General features: G+C 44.5%; 1 protein-coding gene across 3 annotated transcripts; it reads right to left on the bottom strand.

Annotated features, from left to right (window-relative positions):
- Nucleotides 1–911: 911 nt before the first annotated feature.
- Nucleotides 912–19,552, bottom strand: ATG16L1 (autophagy related 16-like 1 (S. cerevisiae)). 3 transcript variants are annotated; one of them, XM_008939083.1, is made up of 17 exons: nt 19,467–19,552; nt 17,411–17,516; nt 15,438–15,511; nt 14,987–15,238; nt 14,062–14,127; nt 12,286–12,372; nt 11,436–11,492; nt 10,386–10,488; nt 8,010–8,115; nt 7,822–7,892; nt 6,509–6,580; nt 4,246–4,366; nt 3,290–3,395; nt 2,485–2,634; nt 2,043–2,090; nt 1,590–1,691; nt 912–1,188 (listed from the first exon to the last, which is right to left on the bottom strand). In XM_008939083.1, exons 1-17 carry the CDS (start codon nt 19,487–19,489, stop codon nt 1,095–1,097), a joined length of 1,638 nt encoding a protein of 545 aa, XP_008937331.1. In that variant the 5' UTR covers nt 19,490–19,552; the 3' UTR covers nt 912–1,094. The 3 variants fall into 3 exon arrangements, with proteins under 3 accessions (XP_008937331.1, XP_008937332.1, XP_008937333.1); XM_008939084.1 differs by lacking the exon at nt 11,436–11,492; XM_008939085.1 differs by lacking the exons at nt 17,411–17,516; nt 19,467–19,552 and adding an exon at nt 17,099–17,155.
- Between the last annotated feature and the right edge of the window lie 841 nt (nt 19,553–20,393).

Raw genomic sequence — 20,393 nt, 5'->3', positions numbered from 1 at the left:
CAGGTGGCTCACACTCAGCCACACCCCTGGGTTTGGATGCTTCAGGAGGGACAGAGCCCAGACACTGCCCCATAGCACAGAGGGCTCTCCAGCAGAAACAGGAATATTGCACGTGTGCTCAAGGAGGGGGCAAGTGGCCTGGAATTGCCAGCACCAAAACAATGGATTTGGGATTTCACTCTGCTGCTCCCCTGGGTTCCACTGACAGCTGCCAGGACAGGACGGATGAACAGAAAAAGGGACCAGACTTCTCTACTCTGGGACTGAAGTCACAGCAGGGCTACATTCCTTAGCACAGCAGCACCACAGAAGTGGAACTTCTCTCTCCTCACACCCCACAACCAAACTGCCCGTGCAATAAAAAGATTTTCATCTCCTATTTTGTGGCACCCAAGCTGTTGAAGGGCATGTTAAGAAGAGGGGGCAGCAGCCCTGACAAATGGGCCCTGGCCTTATGAACAGGTGAAACTGCTACGAGTTCACAGGACAGGGCTGGAGAACCTGCATCAGGATCTCAGCAGATCTGAACTGAGCTGGTAACTCCAAGGCAGAGCTGCCAGAGCCATGGAAGACTCTCTCCAAAAGCTGTTCCAACACTCCAGACTGCCTAGGACCTGTCCACATTCCAGGATCTTCTCACACCATGCCTGAACCAGGCCACGAGAACAGAACAGAGGAGACAGGACATGTGTTATGTCAGCATACACAGTGACTTCTTTCCAACATTTCCAGCTTGGAAGTGCTGTAGATAGGTCTGTGTGACAGGGCGTTTGGCACAGCTGTCTGGTGAGGAATCCTGCCAGTATCTTCAGCCCCACTTGGTGCATAGACACTGCACATAAAGGCATGGCTGAGGAGCATCCTCCACCCAGCACAGCCAGTCCCCTGCCAAGTCCCACAGTGCAGTGATGGCCACAAGAAGTCTCTGCCTCGGGCTCCTCCTCCATTGCCTCAGAACTTGCCTCTGGGAAGCGAAGCCCAAGCACTCAACAGCCCAGCTCAGGTTGGACTGGGCTCAGGTCTCCTGTTCAGCCATGGAGCAGCACCACCACACACAGAGGTGCTGCATGCTCTGCCTTCCACCCTCCATCCAGTCAGAACTCAGACCACAGGACAGCCTTGTTTCCTTTGTCCACACTGACCACGTGGGCACCCGCTGGCGACCACGCCACGGCATTGATAGAAGAACTGCAAGGGAAGCCAGGAATAAGGTTAAAAAGAAGCTGATTTCCCCTGAAAACTCAATGAAATACAATAGTACTCTGACTATAGGGAAAAATAAAATTAAAAAAAAGACTTCCTCAGCTCTCAAGACACTTTTAATAAGACTAACAGAGATACAGTTTCTTCAGAATGTTATTAGATGGACTTTATCAGAACCATACCTCAGTTTAAGAAGTTAAACAACAACAAACCTAACCTTAATTCAATCTGGACAATACTGCCATGAATTCATAAAGAATATGCATATCAAAAATTCTCACATGTTAATACAAGTTACAAAGCTGTAAGAATAGAATTCTTGCACAGCTCTGCAAGATTCACAACCCAGACCCCCACTTCAGATTACAGGGCCAGCTCCCCCTCACCTGTGATGCTTTGCAAGTGTCCTCTCCAACTTCCCAGTGAGCACATTCCAAATGTAGAGGGCCCCATCAGCTGAACCAGCAGCCACATAGTTACCATCAGGGCTAGGAGATCAGAGAAGGTGCAAAAGGCAGAGAATTCTCAAGTCAGCAATTTATCTCCACACATCATTCCACCCACAGGTTCCTAAGCAAGCAGCTTGGCATTAAATAGTCTCTGAGAGTTGTTTGTTACCAGCTGCTAACACTAAGAGGTGAAAGCACTTTGAAATTGGGAAGTTTCCAAGATAGTGGATCAACACCTACAGACACACCCTGTCTTGACCAAGAGGTAACCTTGGACAAATCACAAACTCTGCCCCAGATTTTCTAGCTGTAATGGGGACAGTGCAGCCAAGCATCAGGAATCACTCACCTTCTGTGGAGAGATTCATCAGGTATCTTATCTGTCCTTACCTGAACACAACTCTTGTCCAGTCAGAGCCACATTTGAATCCCTGGGCACTGAAAAGTTAGAATCAGATAACTGTGAATACATTTATAAGATTGACTTCCAGGTTCTCACTGAAGAGCATGGTAAGGATTTCTACATGGTTTGGAATAAAGGGATACTGGAGCTTATTCCAATTTGCATTTCTCACACACCCTCCACCCAACTGCACCTGAAGAAATTCCTTCATTTAGGCCAAAGGCTTCTAAAGCCAAGCCATCTGCTTTAAAGAGCTAAATAAGATCCACCAGAGCAGATCTTTGCTGGTAGACTCTAGAGAACTTCGCTACCTATGTAGAAAAAAAGTTAGGAGTGCTCTCTCCATGCAGATGCTGAAAAAACACTCCAGCATGGAGGGCAACCCACAATCCACAAGTCTGAAGTTGTGTTCCAGTGGAGAACACTCACCTGAAGGTCTGCTTGACAGCACCCACCCGCAGATCAATGATCTTCAGGAGGTCGTCACGGGAGCAGGTCAGGAGTTCCGTGCGCTCCGAGTTCAGGTCCAGAGCTGTGATTCTTCCAAGCAGCTCCAGCTCTTTTACTATGCTCTCTGTCCTAAGGACAAAAAAAATGTTAAAAAAATGTAAACCAGGGTCAGAAGCCAAACTACAGCATCCAAACATTGACTTGTCCCAGCGTGGAAGATGATAAGAAAAAACCGTGCGCTCCGAGTTCAGGTCCAGAGCTGTGATTCTTCCAAGCAGCTCCAGCTCTTTTACTATGCTCTCTGTCCTAAGGACAAAAAAAAATGTTAAAAAAAATGTAAACCAGGGTCAGAAGCCAAAATACAGCACCCAAACATTGACTTGTCCCAGTGTGGAAGAGAAGAAAAAAAGATTACTGCGTTATTCTCACATTTTGTTTCTTTCCCAGGCTAGCTCTCATTTTGTGGATAACTTTTTCAACCAATAGATGCCACTTTCCTCACAACCCCACCCTCTGAAAAAGTTAATAACATCCAGAATGGCAAGTGCTGACCAATGCAAAATATTTACAAGAGAGCAGACTGCCTTTCCAAAAGAAAATCCCAACCCCAAACCACCAAGCAGTATAAAAATACTACCAAAATTCTCTTACAATGCCCTTTTGAAACAGTTTTAAGTCTCAACAGCTTCCAAGCTCAGGAAGAAGAGCTCCCTAGTTCAGAGTGTACTCAGAGAGCAATCCCATCACCATTCCTACCCTATGAGCTCTCTTACAACAATTTTACCTGATGTCCCAGAAACGAATTTTCTTATCAAAGTGGCCACTCATTACACATTGCTCAGTACACACGATGTCGTTGCAGCTAGATCCTGCAAACACTGTTTTTATACCTGAAAAGGGTAAAACAGTGACAACTGAAGTTTATAAACTGATGAAAACAGACAGAAAATCATCACTCTATCACACACACACACAGTGGCCACACGGGCAGTGTCCAAGGAGTGTCACAAGGCAGACAAACTCTGTCTCAGAATAATCCTGACTTAAATCTTCAGCAACCTCTCTGCCCTCCTCAATCTCCTTTGCTGTGGCTAATATCCCTTAAATGCTCCCATGACAGCTGCTTTACTTCCACTTTGTATTTAGACAGCTATAATTTGCTTGTGAAACTGTCTCCTTGACCTATGTTTGCAGTCCAGTTATCAAGGTACCCTTGAATCTCAACTTCTCTCGCAGTGCAAACAGGTTTAAGAGCCACCAATGAGAGAAAAGGCAAGGAAATAAGGTGTTTCTCCCAAAGAAAAGCCTGGATCCTAACATTTTCTTCATTGGAGATGCTGCATTTTTTTGGGTGCATTTCTAAAAGACATCTTCATCCACCTCAGGCTTAAAAACTCTGACCTGGCTCCATTTTACTCTGACCTGGCTCCATTTTTTTTAGAGGAAGAGTAAAATACCCACCCCCCAAGACTGGGAAACAAGAAGAACACTAAGCACACTCTCAGACTGCAGCTGCTGTTGGTGTAACAGCATTAGCAGTGCTTCCTGCATGCACATTTCTTCCATCAGGTATCAGGCAAAAAGAATCCAGTTACTTGAGTAACAAAAGAAGGAATGGCTTCTATTTTTCACTTTCTTAGCCTAGCAAGAAGCTGAAAACATCTGCCTGATGTCAGGCTCCCAGCTGCACTCAGCAGAAGCCCAGGGCATGGAGGGAAGGCAGGAGTCAGGCTTGCTTACAGACTTTGCTGCGGAGGTCCCAGAGCTTGAGGGTCCGGTCGTGGCTCCCCGAAACAATGCGGGCGTTGTCCAGCAAGAACTTGGCTGACAGGACCTTACCACTGTGACCTGTCAGGGTGTGCTGAGGGGGAGAGAGTCCCATGGTCAAGTCACAGTTCCACTTCCTCCCTTTCCTCCTAGCTTACTACTTCTGCTGCTTAACAATTCAAAGATAATCTTAAATCATAGTTGGCATGTCTGCTGCGTTGCTTGGAAAACAAAACCCCATGTCCTGTAGTTAAGACTCCTACCCAGGGTTAATCTTTAGGTGCCACAGAGTCCAGCTGGGAGACAGGTCACCTTTGGCTGCAGTTTCTCTAGCTACTCAGGGACCCTGCAAGCTCTCCTCAACACTCCACACACCTACATTTCATGGAGAGATGGCCACCTGCAAGGCAGCCTCGCAGGAACAAGGAGGAGAAGGTGTTGAAGCATGCTGAAAATGGAATTTATGCCTTCAGGTTTTTCATAATGAGCTTCTCTCAAGGATACAACAGGGTATCTAGTCTCAATTGTTGTCACGTCTTCAAGCCTGGAAGCTGAGACAATGACAGACTTCAGAGCAGTTTCTGTAACTGCAGGGGGAGGCTCTGTGGGGCTGAGAAGAACATGAACCACCCTGACTTCAAGTTGCTGAATATTCACATATTAAATGACAAAACATAATGAATGACTGAAGTAAGGGTTGTGAAAAACGAGAGAAATCTTTGGTATAAAGTCAGAGTTTTTTTAAATACTCAAAGGACTATCAAATAACACAAAGCAATCAGGGCTTGGGAAATACAAAGGAAAAACACTTAAGAATGGAAAGGAATGGGAGCAAAGTCTGGAAAAAAGAAAATCTGATATCCAACACAAACTCTAGCAGAACAAAGCTTACTATAAGGATCATGTTGTCTTAAGAAAGGCCACAAACTCCAGAAGGGAGGATCTAACTTTTCACCCTACATCTCTCTTCTGCTCTTGCTGCACAGTCACTAAACACAGCCATTTGCACTGAAGTAGGGTGTTTGTACCAAAGTTTACCATGATTCCAGCTCAGTGCTCACGTGCAAGCCTTTACACATCCATGCACTATTTTAACTCAGCAAACACTTGCCCAAAGCTGGCAACCATCAAGGTCACCAAAAAATTACAGGAAGATCCTGTGAAGCCAGGTGGGTGTTTGCAGGGTAACTAACCCTTTGTTAAATGACTAAATGCACAGGCTGCTGACTTTTTATTCACTACAATTCAGGTTTTACGTAGGGTGTTATGTACCAAAGTTTACCATGATTCCAGCTCAGTGCTCACGTGCAAGCCTTTACACATCCATGCACTATTCTACCTCAGCAAACACTTGCCCAAAGCTGGCAGTCATCAAGGACACCAAAAAATTGCAGGAAGATCCTGTGAAGCCAGGTGGGTGTTTGCAGGGTAACTAACCCTTTGTAATGACTAAATGCATAGGCTGCTGACATTTTATTCACTACAATTCACATTGAATATTAGGTTTTACACCCAAACTGAAGCTGCAGAAGAGCTGATATTCTTCATTTTCCTAAAGGGGAACTACTGGGTGAATTACAACACAACTGTAGGTTCTAACCAACAGGAAATGTCAGAAGATTCAGAACATCAAAGTGGCATCTTCCTAAAATGAGAAGCTGAGGAATTAAAAAATAAAAAGAAAATTCTTAGAAAACAGAAAAGAAACTCTTCTTTTGGTTCATCAAAGGTGAATCCTTCTTTAAACTAGAGCTAAGGGTTGGAGAATGTGAGTACAAAGGAGTTGGGAGGAGAGGAGGAATCTTTTGACAGACGCTGAGAATAAAGTTAAGCACTTTTAGCCTTGCTGCCTTTAACAGCTAAAAAAAACCCCTCCATCTCCTGCAAATCCTTCTTCAGCAGTCCTCTCTTTGGATTGAGGCTAAAACATTGAAGTGGTTCTCCATAAACCATAAGAAGCATTTAATTTTCCACAGAAGAGGATTCCAAAGTGTATTAGGCTTACATGCTAAGGTTTTGCTGCTGAGGGGGGGCTGTACTGTGAAAACAGGCAGTAACCGAGTTTCCTGCAAGGCTGTGCAGTGCTGTATTTTAGGTCCTGCTGTGAAAACCCTTAAAAGAAGTAAAGAAGAATTAAAGTCTGTAAAAGACCAGCTTCCAAAATTGCCAAGTCCCTGTCAGCTAGGGCTGGGAATGAGAGAGCAGCAGCCTGAGCACTGCTCTGCCTTCGACTCACCCGCAACCGATTGTCATCCACCGTCCAGATTCTGCTGGCAAAGTCATTTGAAGCTGCCAAGAGGTAAGAACCCTGTGAACACAAGAGGAATTTCAAACTACTTCCCCTAGTTAATGTGCAAATGAAACTCAGAATTACTCCCAATAAATCATTACAGCTACGTTAGTGCTGTGCTGCCAAGGGACAAGAGAACAAACTTAGCTAGGCCTCAGAGTGGAATTAGCCCAATTATGGAAATTTTCATTACAATTCTAGCATCTTAAACTAAGATTCCAAAAAGTCAATCTGTCCAAAGATAGACTTGTTCATGGCTTTAAGCTTAGGGCTCTTGAGTCATGATGGGGAATGGACACCACAAGATTCATGCTTGCACTCCTGAACCCTTGAAGCCCATCAGCATCTCACCTCAGATGTGTTCAAGCAGCTTGTCAAACTCAGAACTACTTTCTCTGCACATTAAGAGTGCCAGCAAACATCTAAAGAGCTGTGTCCAAAGGAAGGACCCTTCAGGGTGTGGATCAATAAAGTCTTAGCACACAGAATTGGCAAATTGAAGAAATGATGGCAGCTTTGTTCTGCTCTCCATGCAGTAAGGCATTGTGTTATGGAAGAGGTCTCAGGAGAAGTCAGACCACATAACAGCCCAAGACCACAAACTCCTTCAAGTAAGGACTGTTGGATGCTGATCCCAGCCACACCTCCAGTGCTTCAGTTACCATGAACTGACCAAAGCTGACAAGCTGGCAGCAAACACTCTGCCAGGCACACCCCTGCTGTGCCACGACTGTGAGGAACTGCTGGGAGAACAGGTCAGGGAGGTGCAAGCCTTGGGACACTCAGACCTTCTCCTCTGCACCACAGACCCCAGCAGAGCACTTCTGGAGAGAAACTCAGAGAAATAATAAAGCCTCAGTGTATTTGCTTCTTTTGTGTTGTTATGCCAGCTTTAGATGGAAGCTGAAGATTAGAAATTACTTTGTCTAAAGTCATTTCTTACTTTAGACAAAGCCTACTGTATTTTATTGTCATTTTACCATGATAGCTGACAGCAGCCAGTGCCTGAGCTGTGTACCATCTTCCAAATTGTAAAGCAAAAAGATGAGATTTAGATGAGAGCAAAGATGAGAATTACAGACCACAGCATATCCAGTAAAAATCTTGTGTATGATTTTTAACTATTTGCAGTTACACTCATGAGTATTTTAACTGATTCCTTAGGCAACTTTTCAAAGTGTTGGACTGGAAATTGATAGCAGAGCACATCATCATTTATTTCTTGCCAATCCCAATGAGTAGATATTGCAGATACTCACAGCACTATCAAATTCTATGCTTGTAATCCCAGCATTACTGCCAGAGAGGGCACCTTTGGGCTCACACCTATCTGCACAGAGAAAGACAAACAACACAAGCAATGGATTAGAACAGGAGCTGACACAAAGAGAACTCTCCCATGAGTTTCTTCAGCACCCCACCACAGCCCAAAGCAAAAATCCTTTACCTCCCAAGACTTCCCAGAGCTTAACCCTCCTGTCCATGCCTCCTGTGGCCAGCAGACGGGAGCCAGGGCTGAACTGCACAGCATTCACCTCCCCATCGTGGGCATCCTGGGCAGGGGAGAACACAACAGCCACCCCAAGGGCAATTAGCACAGTCCCAACCCCTCACACAGCAGAAAGCTACACAACTTCCAGGCTGCACAGAACCACAGCTGTAGATCTTTCAGTGGTATAGAGGGGAAAAAAGCCACAGAAACTCTGCTGTGATTGGTGGTGTACAAAGAGAGCAAAATGACTGATCCTTATCTAAAGATAAAAACCAAGAAAAACACTAGCAAGGACTCAACAGTGATAAGAAACTGCCCAAAGCCTTACAGCACTTGGTAAGATTAGGCTGTGTCAGGTAAAGGCTTTTAAGTTACACCACAAAAGATTAAGGAAAGGACAGAAAACAGCAGCAGGTGATATGCTGTAGAAGGAAACTAACTTTGCATTTCTCCATCTAGGGCCATCCATGGAACATGATCCCATCAGCTCATGCAACCACAACACTCAAGTCAGGCCTGAGTGTGGAAAGTCTGCCAGGAAACAGCAGAACAGATGAGCTGCATTCACTGGGCACACTGGTGATGATGGTCCTCTGTACTGGTGGTTAGGCAGTGCCAGCAGAGCTGTCAGCACCTTCTCCCAGAGTCACCAGCTGTGGTTCCTACCTTCAGGTGCACTGTCCTTCCCACAGCTTCATCTTTGGAAGCTCAAGTTGGCCACTTAATACTGATCCTTAACCTTTTAAAAACTATGAGAATTTTAAGATTCCTTTCTTTCCCTCCCCCAGTAATTTCACAGCTTTATACTACTTACCCACACAGTATTAGTGCTTTTCACAGCTTTATACTACTTACCCACATGGTTTTAGTACCACATTCTGAATTCATTTGCTGCATTCCTTTCAGTATTTTCAGTAACTGCTCTTTCAAAAGCAGGACTTTTGGAAACTCATTCTTCTGAAACTTGGTCTGCCAGCCTAAATGATTCTATGATTCTAAGCTTATATTGAGGGGTCATCATACCTCAAATCTGATCTTTCTACAAGTGGACATTTGCCATTCAGCACAGCACTGGTCAAAGGTCCTGCCTAGAAACTATGCCCAGGAATGATGGCTGAAGTGGCTACCTCCTCCACCTTCCCAAACCTGTCCTGCTCAGCTCTCCAAAAGTGAGCCCAGCCTGCTCCCTGGAGTCACCAAGCTGTGCAAGATGGGGCAGCACTCCCCACAGTGCCAAGACCAGGGGCCAGCACAGCCTACTGGGGTTTGCCCCTCCACCCAGGGAGGAGCCTGTGCAGCTCTTGCAAGTTCAGGTGACATGATGGAAGATCAAAACAAAGGTGAAAACAATGCAACCTCTCACATGGTTCTTGAAAACCTTCCACAAAGAACTCTGTAATACTTTTAGGATGAAATTAGCCAGGATTTATATCTGTTGATCAACTGTGGTTGCTGTATGTGACCAGAGGAGGAGAGAGGCTGCAACACAACAAAGCCATGAGGGACCTCCTCTGATGGTCCCTATTTGGGCCAGCTCCAGGCTTCCACTTCAGTCATGACCCTGTTCTTCCTTAGGGTAACACTGCTGCTCCCTCCACCCCAAAACAGCCACTGGAGAAGATGTTAACAGGGCAGGCTAGGAATACATGAGCCCCCATGCTGCAGTGAGCCACTCTGGATGAAAAATGTCATTCCATATCCATGAAATATCCATATGCAGGACTGGAGGGCCTGACAGAACTCCAGAGGAACATTAGAACAAGTATCTGCATGACAAGACAATTGACACCAGTATCTTTCATTCAGAAGGCAACAGCCTTCACAGAAATTTAAGTTGGGCCTTTTGTGAGGCCAGAACAATGTATAAAAGAGGTCTCAGATTGAAAACTTTAGATCACACACAACAAATGAAGACACCCCACTACCACAAGCTCCTTTTAACCAGCTCTGTTGGATGACATTCAGTGCCACAACTCCCTTCACTGTGGAGAACTGGCACTGAATTAATCCCAAACTGTCAGCAGTCTCTTCCTCAATCATAGCTCTACTATGGCATGACAGAACAGGGACTGCTGGGAGCCAAGAGGGTAATGGAGTGTAACTCCCCTGTGCCCTCAGACCTTTTACTAGTCATCATTGACCTCAGTACCACAGACATCAAGCACGTGGGCTCCAAGAAGCATCTGGGAAGAATTAAGTGGGATGAACTATATTACCAAACCAAGAACTCCTTGCTTGGCAATGTTAACAGAGTTGCAGGAGCTCAGTCCCCACACAGACAGTGTGAAGACAGTGAAAGGAAGAGTAGAACAGAACTCCTTCTGTACTTACAAAGACACATATGGCAGTAGTGGGCACTCTCACTTCTTTACTGGCACCTGCATGTGGCTCCACGTTATCCTGGGGAGCAGGGTATGAGGACAAAGAACGCCTCCTGAGATGAAACAAAGCAGAAATGTTTTAAAAGGAGAAGAGAATGCTGCCCCTGAGCTCATCCAGATCTGTGCCTGCCACTTAACTACACTGTACAGTGACTAAAAATGGGGGAAGCAGTTTTAAACCTTCTTTTATCCCATCTGTCAAGCATTATATGTGTCATCTAACACTTGTGGCTTTAGATGTTTCCTAGAAATCACCTGAACTGATTTCTGACCTCCTTTTGGAGAAGTCTGAAGCTCTTTTAATAGGAAAGAGAAACATGGGAATGACTGCAGCCAAGTTCAGCTGGAGAGCCTACAACTCCATCAGTGTGTCTAGGGAGACTCCACAGCATCACAGCACTACATCCCAGGCAGCAAAATGCTCCATCCAAAAGCTTGGGCTGCACCACTTCAGGGAACACCATCCCCTTAAGGCAGACCTTCACTTGGAAGGACTGGCTCCACTCTGCATACTAAGCACAGAACCCAATGACTTATTTGAAATAACCCTATTACAGGAGCAAAGTGCAGTGGAAAGTAAGAGCAAACCCCACAAATTGTCTCCACTAAGAGGGGCTCATTGCCTCTCTCTAACCATAGACAGTTTCTAGCCAGTGTTACCAACATCTGAGATCTACTCAGGATAATGCAGCTGGGTTCCACCTTACTTCAATGGAATACATTCACATGCTGGACTAAGAGTGGATAATGTTTTCACCTGGCAGCATCAGAAGATTGATGTCCCAAAAGGGGAGACTCAGACAGACTGGAGGGAAAGGTCAGAGGTCAGCACACGGCAAGATGGAAGAAACAGGAAGTTGAGGAGAACAAAAAAGAAAAAAAAAAGGCAGAAGCTAGAAGAAAGGCTGAAATTCTTTCTTTGTATTCCCTGCATCACCAAGATCTTGGTGTACATTGAAACCAATATATAAAATAAAGAGGTGAAAGTGTTCTAACCTACCCAAAGATATTAGTGATAGAGTCCAGAAGGCCTCCAGCTGGCTGGGAGAGTCGCTTACTGAAGGAGGGGAGGACAGGTTTAAACCTGGTGAATAGCTTCTCCACACAAAGATCAACACAAACACATTTCATAGCAACAAGTCTCTGGACAGACTCCCTCCCCTGCAGACCCAGTCCAAAGACAGAAAACACCAAAGGCAGGCATCAGTTCCAAAGTCACCAGTTAACTACAACTCAGAACATAATTTGTGAGTGAAGTTTCTTCAACTGCCCTCAACCTCCACCCTCTCAATTACTGGGTTTAGATGCAACAGTCTGCCAAGACTGAAGTTTCAACCAGATTCATCTGTGCTCTCATGTAACTACCTCTTACTTTCCACTCACTGCTATTTTAGAGAAAGAAAAAGATGCATTTAATCTAGGTGAAGATTATTTTCAGCATTTCAGCTAAATCCAAAACCCCAACCATGTGCAAAGTCAGGTTTATACCTCATGTAACAACTGAGGCATAACACAACACAACAGGCACTGCAATATCTATGTTATTACCCTGAGGCATAACACAACAGGCACTGCAATATCTATGTTATTACCCATTTTGTGCTCAAACTTTTAAGATTAAACACAGATTTTTCAGACTCCAGTAACTGAGTTAAAACAGCGAAATAAATCCAGTCTATCTAAAGAGAACACAACATAAAGAGTTTCATGCTGCTCTGGTGGAAGTGCTAAACTCTGCTGCAGGCTACAGGCAAATAAAAACCCTCAGAAACATTCCCAGCACTGCTGCAGCTCTCTCACACCCCTGGTCCCTCCTCAGTGGCATGGTGACCTTCTGCAGGGGTACACACCTGGCTGTGCGGCTGACGGTCCTCACTGGAGAGCTCTCCTCAGCTGGCTCAGGGGTTTCATCTGCCAGCACCTCGATGTCATCATCCCTGCTGAAGTGAGAGACAACACTTCATTTTCAACCACCCACTCCTCTCTGTCAGCTGGGTGGACAACACTTGCAGGGGCTGTCTGCCTGTGACATGCATGTAGACCTGGCCAGCAAACACTGACCTGTCTCTGCCAGACACCACATTGCTTTTTTTCCATTTCCAGCTCCCAACTACACTTTTCACTGACAACAGGGCTGGATTTCCCTTCTCCTCCCACATTTATGCTGCCAGGCATCCCTTCCAGATTCTCTCTACTGCAGGCATTCTATTTCAGCTTGCAGCACCACACGTACAGCACTCTAATGATACCTCACAGCTGAGCAAGGCTTTGCTCCAAAGTGAACTACATTTGCTGGAACAGCTACAGAACAGCAAAAACATGAGTTACTGCAACCCTAAATACAGGTGATACCCTGTTTTCACAGCCCCTTTTATGATGTTCCAAAATGAAGCATTTAAAAAAAACCCCAAAAAGCACAAGAATTTGATTTTTCCTTCTTCATTCACACCAAAGCCATCCTGATACTTTCTATGTTATACTTCAGGTGCTGCTCCATGAAGTACAACTGATGTTTTGATTCAGCTCCTTCAAGTGTTGGTGTAGGACTGAAAGGAAGTGTGAAGTTAATACATGCACCACAAATGAAGCAGCTAAACTGCTCAGCTAAGGCTGAAAGCTTTTTCCCTGTTAGTCATCATGGGCTCCAACAGTTTAGCATTTTTTTCCTTCAATGATGGTTTTTCCTCCACTGCTGATTTTGCAGGACAAACTATTTTTAAACACACTCTATCAACCTGATGCCATCTCACTGAACAGGAAGTTTAAATTCAGGATTTAAGTAGGAATAAACATCAAGTATCAGGCTGATATTTTAGTAAAACACTATCAAGTTCTGCTTTTTGTCCTAAAATCTGAAGTCTGAGCTATTAAAACTGTATGTAGCAAAAGATCTTTCAACATTAACATATTTTTAAGGTGAACACCAGGACACACTCCTTGAAATGCTGCAATTTTCCTCTTCAGTAAGCAGCACATCTACAACACAAACCCTCAAATTACAAAAATCAGAAAGAAGGAGCCAAAACCATCAGTTTTTTTATGAGCTGGGAAGACTGTCCTTGGCCCTGGGACTGTCCCCAGGCCTGGGACTCAGAGGTCAGCAGTAATCTTGTCATGGAGAGTCACACCTCAACAAGCTAAGGGAAAAGAAGCATTTAAACTGTATTTTCCTGCAGTACAAATCTCCCCAAGTATGGAAGTGATCATTATACTTTCACCCACCTTAACTGACTCAGTACCTGTTCCTACAGGAGATCCTAGAACACAGTTGTAGTCTAACACCTAAAAAAGCAGGCATCTCCCAAACATATTGTTTCATGATTGAAGAACTGTTTTGGAGACCAGAGGCACCACATAACAGATGTTTTTATGCTGAGATAATAATATATATTCACTGTATGAACCATTCTCAGGACTTTCAGTCCTGGCATCTATTTTTAGTCCTAACAGAGTTCCTTCTTCTGGAAGTTCAAGCAGGGAGAGTTTCTGTACAGTTTTGACTTCACACCAATGTTTAAAAGCTCCTCTAGATCACCAAATTTAGCAATAAAGATATCATTTGTCATGCATCCCCATCAAACCCAGCATGAGGTGGTGAAGCAGGCTCTGTAAATCAAGGCTCTTACGGTTCCACAGGCAGGGGTTCTTTGGCAGCTTCTGCTAGCTCCTTCTGCAGCCTGGCTTGTCGTCTCCTGAGAGAAAGAAAACAAGTTTATTTTAACAAAAACTTCCTTAGTCCTATGCCAGAGGTTCCCCTGCACAGTTTTGATGGGCTTCATGAGATTTAAATGAATAATAAAGCAGATCACAGCCTAATTTTACCCTGCTTTTCAAGACATGGTGCATGAGAGGCAGTTTTCTTACTGGGAAGAGCAAAGGACAAGATCAGTCAAGTGAGGCAATAAGACAGAGTACCTATAGCCCTTTGTGACCCATATGGAGTGCAAAAACTTGCAAAAATAATGATTTTGTTAGTAAATATAACAAAACTATGAAGTACTAACAGATTTGTATTATGGCTCTCAGCCTCCAGATATTATTAGCTGGCAAGTAAGCTGAAGCAATTCAGAACAAAATTTATTATTCTTCAAAGGGAAAAAAAAAACCCATACCAACTTATTTTTGCAAGTTATGCACAGCCCAGTTGCATGGCAGCTACTCCTTTTAGCAGAATGCAACAAACAATTCAGCTGGTTAAGCCAAAAAAGGATAAAACTAGGAGTAATATCAAGATACAGTATTAACAACAGAAGTCCAAATCTAGTACTAGTAAAAAAATAATCCAGTTTCTATCTGATTTATGATCTTCAGGCCACAATTAAATGTTGCTCAAGAAACAAAAGAACATGTTTTTTTAATTTAAAAGACAGGAATGTTTTCACAAAGCATCTGTCTGCATTGGCCAGAAGGAGGAACACAAAGTTCTGGGCTTCTCATTGTGTTGTGCAAGAACACAGAGGTCAAAACTAAATCTGGTTTTATCCTATGTACTCTTAAATATCCACAAATCTATTGGGAAGTAGTTTATCAGACAGAGGTTATCAGTCTCACCTTGAATCCTTTTCATTCTCAGCATTCAAACGATTGGCTTCTTGTGCCTTCTCTGCCATCCAACGTGAGACCAGCTCCTGGTTGTCCTCAGTAGTTTTCCTCAGCTTCTCCTCCAAGGCATTGAAGGTGATCTGGAGAGCATCATACTCATCTTTCAGTGTCTGATTGGCTCTCTCGAGGTCCTGCAGCTTGCTCCTCAACTCCTGGCACTCTGTTTCCAGTTCAGAGATCTTCTGCAAATATTCTGCAATCCTGGGATGGCAGCAAAATACACAAAACAATGAGGATCTCCTCTGGGACCTGCACCATCTTTGTGCTGTTTGTACAAGGCCTAACAAAGGAGCTCTTAGCCCTTGGCTAGGACTCCTAGCAAGTATTATAACACTAATAAATAATTCAACCAGAAGTCTGGGTCTCATACCAACCACAGACAAAAGAAGTTCCTACTCACTTTGCTTCATTCATCTGCATCTCTTTGTCCTTCTGCTGCATTTGGTTGTTCAGATCAATTACAGATTGGGCCAGCTAGGGAGAGGAGAAAATGACATTTCAGAATGCAGGGATGCCAGCTGGGTAACACACTGGGCAGCAACCAGCAGGAGCACAGACTGATCTAACACTGCAAGCCTGCAGCACACCTTTCAGATCTTCCTTCACAGCTTTCTGAGCAGATCTGTTCACTGCCCCTATCACGTGGGTCATTGACTCAGGGAATCCACTTTCAAAAATGAGCTGTCTCAAAATTACTGCCCTTTGATATCTCACATCCCTCAAAAAGTTTCATTAAAGTCATATCAAACAGAATGCATATTAGGAAGAAATTTTATTTTTTAAAGTCGGGGGGGGGAAAAAAAATCTTTTGAAGTCATGGGAAAAAAAAATCAATATAGAAACTAAATATTGCCAAGTAAACCAACAGATGAGTGCTTTAGGAAGAAATTTTATTTTTTAAAGTCAGGGGAAAAAAAAAAAGAAAATCTTTTGAAGTCATGGAAAAAAAGTCAGTATAGAAACTAAAAATTGCCAAATAAAATAGCACATGAGTGCCAATAACCAAGCAACAAATCTCCCTGTTACAGCCAGGAGAGGCATGACAGGAGACACGTAGCTCACACTGTAAACACAGGTTTCAGGCAGAGTGTTCCCACAAGAAAAGCTGCTGGTGGAGTCTCTGCAGCACACAGGAAATAGAGGGGCAGAGGGCACCACTAATGAGCTGCTGCTGCCAGCTCAGAGGCTTGCTCAGCAAGCAGCAGCAGGCCCCATGGCAGGCAGAGCCCCAGCTGCCTGGGCAGAGGGAAGGCTGAGTGTGGGGAAGAGTGCCTGCCTGGGATACCAGCCTGGGGGGAGAGAAGGAATTTTTAGTGCTTTGGTCAGTGCACACCTCTTTGAAAAGCTCAGAATTACTGTGTACAACTCCAGTGAGGTGTTACCATGCTGCCTTTGACCACGTTCTCCAGGTCACACCTTCCTGTAAGAGCCTGCAGTGCCACTCAGGTACTAGCTCCTGGACTCACTGCTGTGGTTTTTAAACACCCAATTGTCCTGAGGAAGCCTCCACATCTTCCTGTCCAAGAAAATCCTCCAACTAGGTGGTTTTCCCTCTCTTCCAGGCCCAAATGTTGTAGCTTACAGGACTCCTGGCTCCCTACTGCATCTACTTGGCAGAACCCTTTTCAGTCTAAGACCATGGCACTCTCAACCTTTGCTTGTGCTTATTTGGTCCATTCTTTTACAGCAGTGGTCCTGCAAGGTGAGACAAAGGAAACCTCACAGAGCCACCTATTCTATCATTCAAAGTCTTTTCTGTGTAGAACCAATGGTCATGCACCTAAACTGAATCAGTTCCTTCCTCCTCCAATAAATACAGTTAAAAAGCTAAAAATTAAGCACCTAGAAATCACACTATGCCAAAAACTGAAGTCCTTATCTCCTGACTGTCAGTTTTGAAGAACAACCATCTCTGGTTTATTTTAATCATCATCATGGGAAGCTTAAAAAGGCTGAACACACAACGAGGAAAAAATGATGATGAATAAGCTGGGTAAAATTAAGGTCACGTGCACAAAGAGCCAGGTCTGGACCATCCAGCCCAGGAGAGGACCTCCTGACCTCGCCACGTTTCTTATGCAGCTCTGTCAGCTCCTCCTGGTGCTTGATCTTCAGCTGTGCCAGCTCCTGCAGCTGAGCATCGTTCCATGTGCCCTCGTGTCCTGGGCTGCAGTTTGGGAGAGAGGGGAAGAAGAGATGTCAGACACTAAATTCCAACTGCTTCTGTGCCTCTGACAGCCTCAGGACATTGCATTTTCCATACTACATCAGAGACACAGGTCATACATCAACTAAACCACGCTGGGTAAAATTAAGGTCACGTCCACAAAGAGCCAGGTCTGGACCATCCAGCCCAGGAGAGGACCTCCTGACCTCGCCACGTTTCTTATGCAGCTCTGTCAGCTCCTCCTGGTGCTTGATCTTCAGCTGTGCCAGCTCCTGCAGCTGAGCATCGTTCCATGTGCCCTCGTGTCCTGGGCTGCAGTTTGGGAGAGAGGGGAAGAAGAGATGTCACACATTAAAATCCAGCTGCTTCTGTGCCTTTGACAGCCTCAGGATATTGCCTCCCCTGCATTTTCCATACTACATCAGAGACACAGGTCATACATCAACTAAACCACAGCTCTCCCCCACAACACCATTATATAGTACTCTAAAATTAAATACACTGAGGGCTCAATTCACTGTTTTGTCCCTTTCTAAAACAGGATTCAAACTGAAATTAAAGTTAACTAGCCTTTGCTTAATTTTGCATGAAGACAACTGCGTTTTAAAAGTACACTCTCCAAATTCTGGAAGTATGACAAGTATTTTACCACCTCAAATTAGTTTTGGAGGGAGCTGGTGGACCTTGAAGATGCTACAGATCTGCAGAAAGCATAAAACAGGGCACAAAACCAACAGCCAGGGAATCAAGCAGCAGAACACACACCTCACCCCCATACAGACACCACTGCAATGTCTATCACTTGTGTCTTGAAAAGCAGAGACATGAAGAGAAGTCCAATTTTAAAAGCATACACATATCACAGAGACTTTGAGTAAGCTCACAGCAGTACTCTGAATTACAACTTCTAGAAGAAATAATTTTAAATGCATGACTACTATAGCAGGCAGACAGAAGGAGGGGATTGCAAGCATCTGTTTCTACAGGCACTCTGCATTACAGCAGTCCACCCACAAACACATGATAGAGACAGAAGCTGAAAGGTCTCAAAATGGTGTCTGTAACTTAATGCTCTTCTCAAAAAGAGCTAATGCACACTTCAGGCTACACTAGAACACACTGAAAGTCCAAAAAACTGTGTCAAAACAAATAGGAAGCCATTAGTAGTATCCAACTCACCCTAGAACTCATGCAAACCTCTCTAGCCACAACTTTGAAGGTGCTGTTTCTGTGTATTCCTTCACATCCTCACCTACTCCAGCCTCATCTCTTAGGGTAGGTGTGCTACCAAAATCAGATTCCCATAACTAAAGATGGCTTGCAACAAGTGCACTCACCAAAAAGCTCTTGAGAACTTTCACATGGGTGTTAAGTCCAGCCTGCTGGCCAAATGCTGACATTTTGCCTGCAACTCCTGTAGAACTTCTTTCCTTACTAGTAACAGTACAGAGTAGCTTGGTTTGTATTCAAATTAGACACAGACAGAGAGTTTTGCATTAGGTAGCAAAGAGAGGTAAAAGAGAGGAAGCAATTCCTGAAGGAGGAGGAAATTCTGCACTACTTAGCCCAGCCTTTTCTTCAGCTAGCAGAACCCAACAGCCTTTACCTGCTGGGATTTACATGCTGTCCAGACACAGGACACACTACCAGCATCCTGGTTAGCTGTGGATTCAAATGCCAACAGAATAAGCAGCATGACCCTTGCCTGCAGCACTAGAGTGTCATTCCCAGGTTAGAGGAAGCTTCCTGAAAAAATCCTGCCAAAACCAGGCAGAAGACACACTCTTTTTAGTGTATGGTGCTTATTTAGGACTGACATTTCAGAATCATGATTTTCTCCATTCTCCTCTTCCAGGTGAGGACACAGAATGAAAGACACTAAGAGGTGAGCTTCTTCCTGCACTGCAATGTTCCTAAGATTGAACAATTTCAAGAGTCACACCATAACCATTACCAGCCAACACCAGGCAAGCACTATAAGCTTCACAAGGCTACCTCACTCTGGTCCACCCTCACACCCTGAGTCTCTGATAAATTAATTTCTATCCAAAACTTAGCCAGATATTTCCCCACTGTACGCTGTAAATCTATTGTAACCTTACCAAATATTTAGAACTAGTTATTTTCAGCTCAAAAAAATCTCCCAGTTTGTTTTAAGTGACTGTAGTAACCTTCAGGTTGTTTATACAATGCATCAAACAATGGTTTAGGTTACAGTGTGCATGACAGACAGCTGACTGACAGCAAAGGAATTTCACATACCTGATCTCATGTCTGCTCTGCATGTCATATTTTTCTGCTTGAAGCTTATCAGCCAGCACTGCATGAAGGTCTGACTTCTCCAGCAGCTTGTTATCTGAAAGGGCAAAAAGTACCATTAAGAAGATCATCAAAAAGCAAAGCCAGATTCCCACCCTCTTCTTCTACCAACTAAGATAGAGCATCTTTAATTACACTGATACAGCCAAACATTATGCAATCCTCTACCACATTAGTGTGCACTCCTCCCTGATGTCAGCAGGCTAAGGCAATATTCAGCTACAGCTCCAAGAATTCCTCATTAATTCTGATGCTGTGTGGGACTGACCTTATGGAAGTTTAACAGAGAGACTGCTCAAGTGTATTGATACCTGCTAAAGCAGAAGGATTAAAAATCCAAGTTCTTTATAGCCCCTCAAATGATGGCAACAGGGAAAAAAGACCTGCCAGAGAGCTGCTCACATCCAACACTGCAAAGCCCTGCCGAGGTTCATTTGGGTTTTTCCCCCATAACATAGCAGATGGTGTGTGAGCCACCAGGTTAGGTGACCCTCACTTCCATTTGCTCCTGTCACGGATGGACAAGTAGGCCCTGGACAGAAAGCCCCGGTCCCTGAATAGCTCCAAATTTTACAAAAGACCGTGACCCTGGTCAATAGCACTATTGTTCTCAACTCCACAAACATCTGAGCGGGTATGTGCAGACAATTCAGACATTCAATCACTGCCCACAGCACAAAGTCGGTTTAGCCTGCGAAGGCACTGCGAGAAACAACCACTTATTTCCCTCAGTAATGCAGAAACCCCGGCTTCTTTCACTTCGAACAAGCATCTCCCAGCCAGCCTCCTGCCAACGACACGAGGCCTCAGGAGCCCTCCAGCACCGCGTTTCCCGCCCGCTCCGAGGAGGAGGAGGAGGAGGAGGGGAGC

The sequence above is a fragment of the Merops nubicus genome, unplaced genomic scaffold (assembly GCF_000691845.1).
Source record: "Merops nubicus isolate BGI_N331 unplaced genomic scaffold, ASM69184v1 scaffold3384, whole genome shotgun sequence".
NCBI lineage: Eukaryota > Metazoa > Chordata > Aves > Coraciiformes > Meropidae > Merops > Merops nubicus.
This window is presented reverse-complemented; position numbering and strand designations above follow the sequence as displayed.

Excerpts from the sequence above, each read along its gene's own strand:
- ATG16L1 (XM_008939083.1), bottom strand. The coding sequence starts at position 19,489 with ATGCAGAGCAGACATGAGATCAG. Across the intron at positions 17,517-19,466 it reads CAGAGCAGACATGAGATCAG|CCCAGGACACGAGGGCACAT; the intron begins GTATGTGAAATT and ends CCCAAACTGCAG. Across the intron at positions 11,493-12,285 it reads ACCGTCAGCCGCACAGCCAG|TAAGCGACTCTCCCAGCCAG; the intron begins GTGTGTACCCCT and ends CCCCTCCTTCAG.